Here is a 14,416-nt window from a genome sequence, read left to right as displayed (position 1 = left end):
GACTTTGGCTTATATGTTTAAAAAAATGCCCTTATCGTCATCAAGAATGTGTGTATGGGAAATTTAAAAATACCCCAAAATAGTACCATTTAAGATGATAAACTGCATTGATTATATAAATCTGAGGCCAGCTTGAAAGATCAGATCACTGTGGGTCACTAGTTGTCTAGCTGCCCACTTCTGGGACAGCTTAGCTCTGCAGACACAAAGCAACCACAGGCTGTTACCAGAAAGGCTTCAGTGGGTCAAAAGGATGGCAGGTAGGTAAGCCAAGTTCCTGCTCTCAATATCCCAGGAAGAATGAGCATTCTAGTACACAACAATATTGAAGATCTCTCCAAAATCAACAGAGAGATGGCTCTGCATAGAGATATCAAAAAATTTAGCCATTGTCATCAATCTTAGTAAGTTGTGAGAAAAATAAGAAGGTCTTAGACACCAGATTTCAGTAATTCTGTGTGGATTTACTTTTCCACACAATGAGTGTACGTCTATCACTATAAATATAACAAACACAGCATGGAGGAAAATTTGAGAAAGAAGGCTGGGACTATGGTCCATGGGTGGGCTGATGAGGACCTACACTACTGAGTTCAAAGTACTTTACCAAGAAAAACATCCCAAGGGAGACCCAGGGCTTGGCACAAAGGTGGATGCATTATCGAGCTGCTACTCCTTTCTCTCCTACTCAAGGACACATTGGTATGGGAGTGGTGAGGTAGAAAAGCTAACCTTGATGCTTCCATTTTTTTTTTAAGTCTCAAGCTATAGTACTGTAACTTTAGTGTTAGTTACACATTCATTGCTGTATACTCCAAAACAGTCTCAATACTTCATTTGCGAATTTCTGGTAGTTAAGTTTTCCAGTCTAATAAACCTCCCCAAAATGTAGTGGCTTAAAACAACACTGTTTGTTCACAAATACGCAGTCTGGAGAGAACATGGCTGGAATAGTTCATGTCTGCCCCATTTCACTTCCATTGGGGTGGCTCAAAGACTAGAGAAAGAGGGGAAATTGAATCATGTGAAGGCTCATCCGCTTGCATGTCTGGCTGCTGTGCCAGGAAGACTCAAATAGCCAGGGGCAGGAAGAGCTGCGGGATCCACGGGCACCTCTCCATACATGGTCCAGACTCACTCTACGTGCTCTCTATACTATGGGGAGTTTCTGTGTGATGTAGCTAGATTTCTCACATGGTAGCTCAAAGCTCCAAAGGTACATGCCCCATGAGAGAGAGAAAACTTGTGTACCAGATGAAAGCTTCATCACATGTCTAAAGTGGTCTCAGAAATCACACAGCATCACTTCTGCTGTGTGCTATTCTTTAGAACTAAGTCACTAAGGCAGACCTATATTCAAGGAGTGAAGAGTTATATTCCATTGTTTTTAAATGGAAAGAGGGTTAAAGATTTTATGAAGATATTCAAAACTGCCACACCAAGTATGGAAACAGAGAGGAAGAATACAGCACAAGAGACATGAAAGGAAAGGATCAGTAAAGGATGAAGGGCTGAAGTATATGAGAAGTGTTGAAACAGAAGACACTTGGGGCTGCGGTGCAAGGGACGAGGGAGGACTTCTCTTCACTGCCAGTGATGGGTCCAGTAACAACACCTGTGGGATTCAATGACTTGCCTTCTGGACATCAGAGGACACGTGGACAAGAGATCTCCACGGGCAAGAGTAATTTAAGACAATGAGGCAGGGACTCTAAGCAAGGGAGAAAGACACATTGGAAGAGGTGAGAGTGATCACCATGATGATTCAAACTTGCTCAAGAAAGTAAGAAAGGCAGAAGAGGAACAAGCAAAGTGAATTCAGGGCAAGAAGGAAAGAGCAGATACAGTACAGGAGAAAAAGGAAAAGGGAAAAGGTAAGCAGAAGATGAACATCCTAGAAGCTAAAGGAAGAAAAAGTTTCAAGTAAAGAGAAAGTGGTCATAATCTCCTCCGCCACTGAGAGAAAGGTAAAAACAAAAACAAGGACACTAGATTTTGTCATGGAAGTAGTCAGGAACACACATTTTGGGGACCCATTTAATTTTTACTATCTGTACAAGGAGAGGCAATAATTTCTCATCTCAGCAAGTAGAACTTACACCTTTAATAGACTCCAGTGTTTTGTGTTAAAATAAGCTGTTTCTCTATAATCTTGAGAAGCACCTGAAAAGCTACCAGATTTAGGGAGCTTAAATCTTTTCCCCAGCGAGTTAGATAGCCATTCCCCACTAATAGGACTACTTCAAGACAAACCACATCCAGCCTCAGAGGGCCATTGGCTACACTTTCCTCTATCAACCACCTTGCCCAGCCTTGTCACATTCTGATGGCTCTCAACACCAAGACCAAGTTCCCAAGGACTTTGAGGTCAGCATTTTTAAAAATTCAGTTAGAACATGTATGGAAATTATTGTATTCCTATTTTTAAAAATGGTGTGTTCTGTCCAAATGTGCTTAAAATGTTCTAAGATGAAAAGGTCTCATTACAGTTAAAAGTCTACCTCAAAAATCTCTAGAAGGATACAGAGAAGTCTATTCCAATGGTGCCTTAGCAACCAGCTGTGAAGAACCAAGAAGGCAGAGGGGGGAAAAAAGCCTAAATTAGGATAGCACAACTTCTACAGATTAGGAGAATGGAGTCAGGGAAAAGGATACACACACATACATACATACACACACACACACACACACACACAGCTGTCACCTTTCTCTTCATTCTGGGACTGCTCATGGCAGAGGAAGATATTTTCTCTCTCATGTAGAGAACCAGGCAGATTGAAGAGTCTACAAGAGCTGAGGGCTGACTGGTTCAATCACAAATCTCTTCTATCAGGACTTTCAACTAAAGCCAGCCACATGACAAGAGGTGAGTAACAGGACCTTAATTACAAGGACTCTGAGAGTTTGTATCTAAGCTAGACATGGGATCAGAAAAGAGCTTCCATACTCAAAGTATTTTTAAGTGGGGAATAAAAAATTAAACTTTTATTTAAAAAATCAGTGAAAAACTAGATCAAATTAAACTGGCAGATGAAGATTTGTGATAAAGTATCTCACTTATCACAAGGACATATTTCTATAAACCTTGCTCTTAATTATATATAACTTCAATGATTGGATGATAGTTATGATTTATCTTTTGAAAACTACTTTACCATCATGCTTTTATAGCATAATAAATTGAATACCATGCTCAGGCCTAAGCATTTCAGCCCAAATGTCATAGTCATTGCCAGGACACACTTAAGAAAAAATCAAAACCTATGAAGTCTATCCCTTAAAACGAGGGTAAATGACAAGAATCAGCAAGAAATCCAAAAAAGAAAGATTAGAGATAGTATGAGGAATAAATTGAATATATTTATACAAACCAAATGAAAGCTAATTACATATATAAATGCAACAAAATATATGAACCTGAGAAACACAATAGTAAGTTCAAAAATTTGCAAGTTGAAAGTTGTAAGAGAAATCACTCCCACTCTAACAATGAGAACAAACCAGATTAGCTACAAAGCAATTTTTAAAAATATATCATGGAGCTGAGGATACAAATAATTTTAAATGTGTTGAGCCCTTCCCAAGAGAAAAAAAAAGACAATATCTGCTCTCATTCCTAGGAAAATGGCAGGAAGAACAGAAACCCACCATATCCAGGAGTAAGGAGAAAACAAGTAAATTTCTAGCAAGTTTAACAGCCATATAGTTGACCCTACAGATACGAATTCCAGGGAGCCTGGGACACAGAGTACCAGCCAACTCCTTCCCACTGATCCTCACCAAAAACACAGCAAGAATACACCAAAGGCTGGGGGTAGGGCAGGAGAGTTGAGAGGCAACTGCCCTGGTTTTGAGAAGGAAAGGATCTTCTCAAGGGTAAGGCAGGGGTCAGAGCATAAAAACTGAGAAAACCTCCCTTATGCACTTCAGGCCCTCACCCTAAGCATTGCAGCAGCACTCTGAACGCTGAGACCAGACTGCTAGACAAAGAGAGATGTGCTGAGATGAAGAAGGTTCATACAGTACTAAAAGCAAACTCCCAAGTAACCCAAAATGCTAATGGACTGGCTGACAAATCTTTCACAGTTGGGTAAGCTGATGCTGGCCTATGAAGTATAAAGAAATCTTAAGAATTCAGACTCCCCCCCCCCTCAAAAAAAATAATTCAGATCCCAATTCCTGCTGAAGGGAAAGTCTCTGCCCTCGAAACATTTGAGCTCAATGATGAAACAGATCTAACTAAAGCTTCAGGGAAGACCACACCCATTTTAATAAAAAACTAGATTGACTGAGCCCACACACTGGTGGCCTGATAAAAGGCATGCCCTTTTAAATTGCTGTGTCCTCTACAACTCTTTTACACACTATATCTGGCATGCAATCAAAAATTATGAGACTCACAAAGACGGGAGAAAATATAACCCATAGTCAAGAGAAGAAATAGCCAAAAGAAGTAGACCCAGAGATGATAAAGCTGTTGGAATCATTAGGCAAGGAATTCAGAATAACTACCAGAAAAATAGATAGATACATAGATACATAAATACATAGATAGATCGATCCAGTGGAAAATATGGACATGAATGGATGGAGAATTTCAGGAGAATAGAAGTTATTTCTTAGACTATATAAAAAACTATTTTTTTAAATGTAGAAACACTCAAAATAAAAAAAAAAGACAACACAGATGGTTTAACATAAACAAGACACAGCAGAGGAAAGGATCAGTAAACATAAAGTCAGACCAATAGGAATTATTCAAACTGGAACACACACACACACACACACACACAAAGAGTATTAATAAAAACATAGGACAAGAAAGGCACAAAATAAATATCTGAAGAAATACTGGATAAAAAATTTTATAAAACTAATGAAAGATATCAACCCACAGATCCCAGAAGTCTTAGCAAACCCTGAGCCATATCAGTAGAAAAAAAAAAAAAAAAAAAACTACACCTTGGCATGTGTAGTTGAAACCAAACAAGATACACACACACAAAAAAAAAAAGATAAAGAGAAAATCACCTGGGAAAAAACTCACAGGGGAAAACATTAAAAATAAAGGCTAACTTCTCATCAGAAACAAGAGATTAGAAGACAATGAGCCAATCTCTTAAAGCTCTGATTCAAACAACTATCAAACTAGAATTCTATATCCAGTGAAAATATCTTCTGTCCTTTAAAAATGAAGGCAAACATTTTCAGAAGAAGCAAAATCTCAAAGAAACTGTAACCAGCAGATCTGCATCAGGAAATGCTAAAAGAATTACTTTAGGCCAAAGGGAAATGATGTAGATGGAAGAAATAAATAGTACTAGAAATGATATGTAAATATAAAATTCTATTTAAAATTATCTCTATTTTATATATGTATAAATGTATGTTTTTTTAGATTTTATATGTTTTACTTTAAAATATATTTGCTTCATATATATATATTTATTTATGTTTCTGTTACATACTACTGACAACTTTAAAGTAGTAACATTACTGGGTTTATACACACACCAATGACAATAGAGTCACAAAGGGTGGGAGAAGTAAGTAGAATTATAATGTTTTAGGTTTCCTACATTATTTGTGAAGTATAGTATTACTATTTGGAGGTTGACCATGACAGGGTAAAGAGACATATTCTTATCTCCTACATAACTACTAAAAAAAATACAAAGAAATATAGCTGAAAATTTTAAAGGAAATAAAATGGAATATTCAAAATATGCAGTTCATCTAAATGAAGGCTAGAAGGAGAAAAGAGAAATAATACATATTACATAAACACAAAACAAATGCCAAAATCATAAACTTAAACTTAACAATAAAATTTGAATATGGACTGTTGTAGCCACATTAAATTTACTGAAATTGATACTATTATAGCTGACTCTTGAACAAAATGGGGATTGGAGTGCCAACCCCACTTTATCCCTACACAGCTGAAAACTGGTGTATAACTTTCAACATCCTCAAAATTTAACTACTTGCATAGCCTCCTGTTGACCAGCAGCCTTATGGATAACATAAATAGTCCATTAACACATGTTTTGTAAGCTATATGTATTATACACTGTACTATTGCAGTCAAGTAAGCTAAAGGAAAGAAAATGCTACTAAGAAAACCATAGGAAGAACAAATACATTTATAGTACCGTACTGTGAAAAAAAAATCATACTTAAGTGAACCAGCACAGCTCAAACCTGTGTTGTTCAAGGGTTAAGGATACTATTTACAGAAGAAAAATTTTCTTAAGAATTAAATGCTGAAAAATGTGGGTAGAAAAGGACACAATGAAAAAAAAAATAAAAAAAAGAAAAAAAAGAAAAGGACACAATGTCTGTAATTTACTCTTTAATGGTCCAGAGAGAGGGAGGGAAAAGAACAGAGATGGAGAGTTTTTAATATCTATAAAAATTTCTTTACACATACAAAAGAAATTTGTTCACATTTTTTTAGATAAAAAAAATAAGCCAAACTAAACAAACTATTGTTTGGGAATGCACACATTAAAAGACCTTGAGGAAAAATAAATAAATAAATAAATAAATAAATAAATAAATAAATAAATAAATAAATAAAAGACCTTGAGGAAAAAGAGGCAAGGCATTAACACTGATGAAAGCTCAGGTGGTGATGACCTCAGGAAGAGGCAGGGAGATGAAACCCAGAGGGTGTGAGTAGATTCAAAAGCCCTGGTATCAGTGTGGTTCTTGAGTTGAGTGGTAGTTTCACAAGTACTCTTTACAGTATTTTATTTCAAAACTTGCATACATGTTACATAGAATCTTCTTAGGAGTCTAATATTACAGTTTTTAAAGAGCAGAAATTGAGGAGGTAGATCATCCAGTTTATAAAAATTAGTTTGAATTGATATCAACGTTTATAGTTAGGAAAGAACTAAAGGAAAGCATTAAAATGGTCCCCAATCCTTACCTGAATCAACTTTTTATCAGATCCAAAGTCCTGGATGTAACTAATTAGGAGTATCTAATGAGGGACACCTGGGTGGCTCAGTGGTTGATCGTCTGCCTGTAGCTCAGGTAGTGATCTTGGGGTCCTGGGATCAAGTCCCATATTGGGCTCCCTGCATGGAGCCTGCTTCTACCTCTGCCTCCCTCTCTCTGTCTCTCATGAATAAATAAATAAAATCTTAAAAAAAAAGTGAAATATCTATTAACCACCAATGTTCTCCCTTTCCTAACAACCTCAGCTGCAAAAAAAAAAAAAAAAAAAAAATGAATACACTTCCTTAAAACACTTAATTTGAATTCTCTTGCTAAGACACAGTAACTCTGCAATGAATAAATTACGTGCAACATTGCTCTGCAAAGGAAAAATCTCCAGGTTTTGTAGACATGGCCCACTAAATAATTGACCATCATTACCCTATTATAGAAACCTACAGGCGTCCTTTCTGTGTGACTTCCTATCACTTCCCACTAGCTGAGAGTCAACAGGATCCTTAAGAGTTTTATTAAGTAAATTCAAGTATCCAAAGTCAAGAACCCATAAAATGTGAAATTATTCCAGGTACTGGTAGTAGAGGGTAACATTCTTATATATCACAGAGTGCTTTATTTGCTTACAGCATTTAGTTAAAAAAAAAAAAAAAGAAAAGAAAAGAAAAGAAAAGAAAGAAAAGAAAACCTAGGAAAAAGTCTTAGTTAGCCAAGTAAATATCCCAACTCTGTCACTAGTTTTCTAAGTAACTAAGAAAACCTTTTATTTCCTCTGCTTCAATTAATGAATTTGAAAAAGGATGAGACCTGCTTCTAAAATCAGAAGAATTACAACTAATAATCAAAAATTCTAAGCCAAATGTGTTCTAGAAGGCATTATTATGTTATTAATGTTGAAGACTTTACATGATGAAGAACTAAAGCACAAGGAAGTTATTTTTTAGTTTCAATATTACCATTATTCCATAAACAGCAAATATTTACTGAGAGCCAGCTATGTACCAGATACTATTTTAAGTCCTAGAGTACAATTGTGAACAAAACTAACGCATTCCCTATCCTCACGGAACTTACATGTGTTGATCTTGCACACAAATGAAAGGATTAGCACCCTCAGGTCAAGAGCTCAATAATAAGGTTTTGAAGCCACTTAAAATTCTTGTGTGGGGGCAGCCCGGGTGGCTCAGCGGTTTGGCGCCGCCTTCGGCCCAGGGAGTAATCCTGGACACCCAGGATCGAGTCCCACGTCAGGCTCCCTGCATGGAGCCTGCTTCTCCCTCTGCCTGTCTCTCTGCCTCTCTCTCTCGCTCTGTGACTCTCATGAATAAATCAATAAAATCTTTAGGAAAAAAAAAAATCTTGTGTGGATCCACAGTGGGTTACAGAGTGTCCCTGACACCATCTACTTGGTTAATAGGAAATGTTCAGGGTAACATCCTGATGGTCATCTACTATCAATCCCGTGGTGTTCTACAGTGCACAGCACGGCCAGCATCTGGCCAGAAGACAGGGCACTTCCCGTATGTTTCCTGAGATGGCGGATAACTTGATGCAGTTCTGAATAGGACAGTTGAGAAAAGACAGGGTCCTTATATATTATAAGGGTAGTATCTTCTACTGAATAATAAAGGATTTCCAATTTATAAGGGAGAGATTATTATTGGAAATAGCACCTTTGTTTATGGGGGACAGTCCCTTGTTCCATCTTCAAAGCAAACATCACCCCAGTTCTACTACCAGTCAGTCATCAACTACTTCAAAGGGGATTAGCCAAAGAAAGAAGGAGGAAGAGGAGGAGGAGGAAGAAGAAACAAAGGGAAGGAGGGAGAGGAAAAGGAAGGGAGACGGGAAGGAGAGGGGAGACGAAAAAACGTGGCTTTAAAAAAAAATCATCAGTGGTGATGAGGATTAAGGAGGGCACCTGATGTGACTGAGCACCGGGTGTTATACACAACTGATAAATTATCGAACACTACATCTGAAACTAACTATGTACTATATGTTGGCTAATTGAATTTAATATTTTTAAAAAACCGATGGACTTCCAGTGATGAGAAATTTAGGAATGCTTCCACACTCCCAAGTGTTTCCACCCCAATGACATCTGTGGCCACAGCACATAAGTGGGAGACCGTCAAGTCCCAGATCTGAGAAGGTCTCCCCTCACATCACAGCGGCTTCTGGAAACACGAGCCTCACCTGGATGCCTGGTTCATCTCTTTCTTTCTGCCCCTGTGATCAGAGACTACAAGATGTCAATAGTTCAGGACCAAAGACTTTTTATTTTCAAAATCTCAACTCAAAACATAAGCAGGCTGTACATTTGTGTGGGTCAGAGAAGAAGAGATGAAGAAATTTATAATGTTCACTGATCTTTTCAAATTGATCTTCTGGGGATGTGAGAATGAGGATGTTGCTTTGAGTCTCAGGTGGGCCAGGCCCTCAGTAACTGCAAGGAGCAGTGACAGGTCTCTCAACAGCACTGCCACAGCTTCCTTCCATCCTGAATACAGCTACAAAATGCTGACACTCTATCAGTACGTATGCTGAATACGAGATGCCTCAAAATACATCGCCTGGCCCTACTTGAAAATGAGTGGAGTTGCATCAGGTTGCTTCTAGTAGTTTTCTTTACCGTCTTCACAGTTCTAAGATGGTAGCTCTGAAAACAGAAGTGAAATCCAGTCCCTGCTTCTTGGATGCTTCCTCCGTGCTCCTGCCCAGGTCTGGACAAGTGGGGGTCCTGGACATCTCTGCAGGACTCCCCCTCTGAAGGGGCAAGAGTGGAGTCACTCCTCAGACTCATATAGAAATCTTCATTTCAACTGCAAACTACACAGTTCTGCATTATTTTCAGCCCAATATACTATCACTGTTATACTTACTAACTCACTCCCTTCTTCAAAGGCTCTCAGAAAAGGTAGTGGTTTGGAGGCTACTTCTAAGGTTTGCTCTAAAAATATGTGCTGTTAATTGAGTACTTACTTTGGATGAGACATTGTACAAACTATACCTTTTCATTTGATCTTTGTACCACTTTAAGGTAGATATTATTGATCCCATTTAACAGATGGGAAAACTGAGGCTTAGAAACGTCAAATTCTGTGCCCAGGGTCATACTTCTAGTTAGAACCCTGGGATCTGTCCTTCCCAAGCCCATTCCTGTAAGCACTCTTCTATACTTGCAGGGAGAATGGCACCATGGATCAGAAAGGGCAATGGCTTTGTAGTCAGAAGCCAGGCCACTAATTAGTATGTGACCCTCAGTGGTCTTTTCATCTCTCGATGCCTGTCACCTCACCTGCACTGTGGGAATAATCACCCCACACACACACCCTGCCTTTTTCTCAGGGGTCGGAGGCACTATCAACACCTGTTGCTGTGCTCCAATAGGTCATTTTCTCCAGTAGGAACTTCTTTGTCCTCTGTTCAAGGTTGGGAATGAGAAGTGGGGTGGGGGAAGAACTGCAGGAAAAGGAAGTCTGAAGCGAAGTCCTGTGTCTTCTTTTCAAATGTTGCACTTGCCTTTTGTAACTCTATGGGGAAACATGGACTCTAATGTTTGAACATGAATTCTACTAATATTAAAGTTATCTGGACATGAAATTAATCCAAATAGGCAAACACTATAGTATGTGTCCAATAAATAACTAAAGAAAGAGCTTAGAAGGAAGGCAGGCCTGGCAGTGAGCAGACAAAACTGGCATTTTCTCCTGATCTCTTTTAGGCTGCTGGCATTTCATCTCCTATGCATGGAACTAATTGCTTCTCTGAGTCTATCAAATTAATTTGGCCAAAGTTATTTAATTTCACTTTGTCATTAGCAATGATAAAGAACTTAAAAGCAACATAGTGACACTATTCTTAGCCAAACCATAATATTCTATAGTTTGAACACAGCCCTATGATTTTTCCCAACCGAGGCATCAGGCTAGGATTGGCCTATTTTCTTGAAATTTCAAATTGCCTAATTGAAACAACACTCATGGAGACCACACACACACACACACACACACACACACACACACACATACACACACACAGCCTATCTAAAAATGAAGCTATCAATAGTAGCTAATAAAATCCCAGCACACATGTTTATTCCTACAGCCATCCGTTAGCATAATGCTGACGCAGAGAAAGATCCCTAACAATCTTCTAGTGAGGACTTTGGGGAACTCTTGAAGAAACACACACAGAGCTTAAAAGGTAAAAATGAATTTATGATGGTTTGCTTAAAAGCAGTACTTGAATAAAGAAAATGAAAGATAGTAAGTATAACTAGTGGGGATCTCTAACCATACAGTGGGGATTGGAGTGTACGCAGAAAATGAAACATTCATCATCCTGCAGGAAACACCTGTGGCTGAAGCTCACAAAATTAACCTATTTTCCCCACCATTAAAAGTGCTAAAAAGAGCAAAAATGCCAATATAGATCAGTTCAAAAATTTTTTTACCTTTAGGAACATAGTGAATACTATCTATCTAGAAGACCACCTCTAGGGAAAGCCACCATTAGAAGGATGGTATTTGTGTTCAACCACAGAGCATTGTCACTCCAGTGCCTGAATCTATTATGACTCAGACCCGAGTCTGTAAGGATGAGTGGCTGGCTCTGGAGGGGGACAAGGGGATTAACAGAGGAACAGAGCATTTCTCCTGCCATTCCCAAAGCCTTTGCACACCTCCCCCTCCCATCCCCAAGGTCCCCAACAGGCTCTACCCTAGCTGCAAATGTGCCCCAAAGTTCAACTTCTGGGAGAGACCTGGGAAATTTACATAGTCAGAAAGGAAGGGGTTGTGTGTGAGGCCTGGGGGAGGTGCGTGGCTCACCTGTGAGATCTCTCTCCTCACCTGGTCTAACTCAATCCTGCTAAAACCGTGCATCATAGCACAATGCCAGAGAAAAAAATGTTTCCCCCCAGAGTCACAGGGCTTTACGTGAAAAGTATTACATTGTCAAGAGAGCATTCGTTTCTGATAGAGATAGCATTTGTAATACCAGACACTGGGCACAAAATCAGAGCCTATTAATACTTATCAAAGACAAAAGTAAATAAACACAAAGGTTTAATTAACCCTATGCAACGGAAGATGGAGACTGAATGGGTATCATGCCCCATCATTAAGCCAGGTAAGGAAACACAAAGCACTCCCCAATAACGGTATTGTCTCCTTTTAAGTGTGTGTGTGTGTGTGTGGGGGGGGGGGGGTGTGGCTACAACTTTTATTGTGTATAGGACACCAAGAATTACATAAGAAGCTGCATTGCAAATGTTGGACCCAATAAAAGCAATTGAAATTGATTCTGGAATGTGGTTAAAGTACTTTATCTAATCTATTAATAAATAAGAAGATCTTTCATTAGTTGGCAGGAGGACAGTCGCTAGTGGCCAACCTGATTTTCCTGAAAACGGAGAAGACCAGCATGCACCTTTTCTTTTTTCTTTTTTCTTTTTTTTTTTTTTCAAATCAAAGCCCTAAAGTCCCAAAGTGCTGTTTCTGGAAACCGAAGTTACCATGCAGTGTCCGACTTTTCCTGAACTGGGCAAAAAAAAAAAAAAAAAGTCTCGTTTCACCTGTTCCCGAACATTGCGCGGGGCCGTGGGGGGGGGGGGGGAGGGAGGGAGGAGGGAGGAGAAAGTGTGTATCTTCAACATTTTTGATCGGAACTTTTTTTAAAAGCGAAGAGTTTGGAGACCACGTTATGGTAACTCGGAAAACTGTGGATCAAAGGCGAGCATCTAAGGAGAACGAAACATTGAAATCATCCTTCCAGGCCCCCTTGGGCAGCCTCCACTTTGAAACAACCAAGATTCTCCACCGCTCAGCGAAGGCACCTAGAAGAGCCGGCGGATGAGCGGCCCGCGATGGGCCCCGGCTCGCGAGCCAGAAGGGAGGCCCACTGCCCTGACGCCCGCGGGGGCTCCAGCCTCCCCTCCCTTCCCGCGCGAGGGCTGCCCCGGGCTGGCCGGCGGGGCTCCGACTGCACCTGCGAGGCGCGGCGCCGCCCCGCCCCGCCCCGCCCGGGAGCCGCCAGGCCGCCACGCCCTCCCCGCGCGCCCTGCCCCCTCGCCGCTCCCCAGCCGACCCCGGGCCGCGTCCCCTCCGCGGGCCCGAGCGCCGACAGACCCTCGGGAGCGCAACAGGGGCAGGCGGGCTCGCATTATGTAACAGCGTGCAGATCCCTCAGGGACGGCTTCTGGAAAACGAAAGTAGCGAGAGGAGGGGCGGGGGGCGGGGGCGGGGGTCGGGGGGGCGAGGGGAGCAGGGCGCCGCGGAGCTTTCGCCGCCACTTACTCGAAGGCGAAGAAGAGTCCGCTAGTGACCAGAATGAGGACGAGAGTCAGGTAGAAGACGCCCGTCTGCCGGGCCATCATGATCCTGCCGTTGCAGAAGAACTTGTTTCTGCCCGGGAAAACCTCCCATTTCCTCCGGGCCGCGATTTTCTTCTTCTTGTGGGGCGACTCCATGGGGGAGGAGCTGTGGGTGCTGATCTGACTGTACTCGCAGTCTTTCATGGGCCCGCCGCCGCCGGGAGGCATCCGCGAGCGCAGCCGGCTGGGGGCGCACGCCCCCCGGAGCCCCCCGGCCGCGCGGGCCCCGCCGAGCCACGACCGCCGCCGGCCGCCCGGCCGCCCCCCGAGCCGCGGCGCCGCGGCCCCTACGCCGGCTGCCGGCTCGGCGACAACTTCGCCGAGGACACCCAGGTTAACCCTCGCGGGAGCCCCGCTGTCATAGCCCGGACCCCCTCCGGGAGGGACGGGGCTCGCCCGCAGCCCGCGGCGGCGGTCCTCAGTCGCTTCCAGCCCGCGCGCCCGGGGCTCCGGGGCCCCCGGTGCGCCGCGCGCCCGCCCCCTCGCGCGGCCCCGCCGCCCCGGCCCGCCGGCCCCCGAGCGCTGCTGCCGCCGCTGCCGCTGCCGCTGCCGCCGCCGCTGCTGCTGCTGCGCCCCGAGGGGACACGAGGCGGCGACCCCCGCGCCGGCTTCCCCGCGAGCCACTGGGGCGCCGCGGCCAGGTTTATTCTAATCCTTCCTCCCGGCGGTGGATCCTCCCCAGGAGAGAGCGATGGAAACTGGGAGGCAGCTCGCGGCACCGGCAACCCCTCCCAGGGGTGGGTGGGGAAACCGAGCACGTTCTTCTGTCAGGAGCGGGCTCGGCGACAGCCCGGGCGCTGCTCGCGCGGCCACCCCGCGCCGGCGCGCCTGGCAGCCGAGCCCAGCCCGCGGTCCCCGCGCGGGGCTGCCGGGGCTGCCGGGGCCGCGGGGGCCGGGGGGCCGGGGGTCGCGACGGCGGCTCGCTCGGGGCTTCCCGCCCCATAGGGGCCGGGCCGGGCGCAGGGAGGGCCGCCGCGGGGCGAGCGCCACAGACACTTGTTTGCGAGGCTCAGCCCCGGCGCGCGCGCGGCGCTCCGAGCGGGCCCGCCTCCTCCCGGCCCGGGGGGCGGCGGC

At 43.2% G+C, this 14,416-nt stretch overlaps 1 protein-coding gene and 1 long non-coding RNA gene across 5 annotated transcripts in view; both read right to left on the bottom strand.

Annotated features, from left to right (window-relative positions):
* Positions 1–13,814, bottom strand: part of ZDHHC14 (zinc finger DHHC-type palmitoyltransferase 14) — a 275,301-nt gene extending 261,487 nt beyond the window's left edge. Inside the window, exon 1 of one of the 4 annotated variants that reach the window (XM_025422620.3) lies at positions 13,266–13,814. In XM_025422620.3, coding sequence (XP_025278405.1) covers positions 13,266–13,510 — 245 coding nt within the window. In that variant the 5' untranslated portion in view covers positions 13,511–13,814. The remainder of the gene's footprint in view (positions 1–13,265) is intronic. The other 3 variants (XM_025422618.3, XM_025422621.2, XM_025422619.2) reach the window with 3 other exon arrangements.
* LOC125755716 (uncharacterized) lies at positions 9,226–12,509 on the bottom strand. Its single transcript, XR_007412849.1, has 2 exons — positions 10,337–12,509; positions 9,226–9,732 (listed from the first exon to the last, which is right to left on the bottom strand). It is a non-coding gene; the product is annotated as an uncharacterized LOC125755716 (long non-coding RNA).
* Positions 13,815–14,416: the final 602 nt, after the last annotated feature.

This window comes from Canis lupus, chromosome 1 (assembly GCF_003254725.2).
Source record: "Canis lupus dingo isolate Sandy chromosome 1, ASM325472v2, whole genome shotgun sequence".
NCBI lineage: Eukaryota > Metazoa > Chordata > Mammalia > Carnivora > Canidae > Canis > Canis lupus.
Note: the sequence above shows the minus strand (reverse complement) of the source record. Positions and strands in the feature narration are given on the sequence as shown.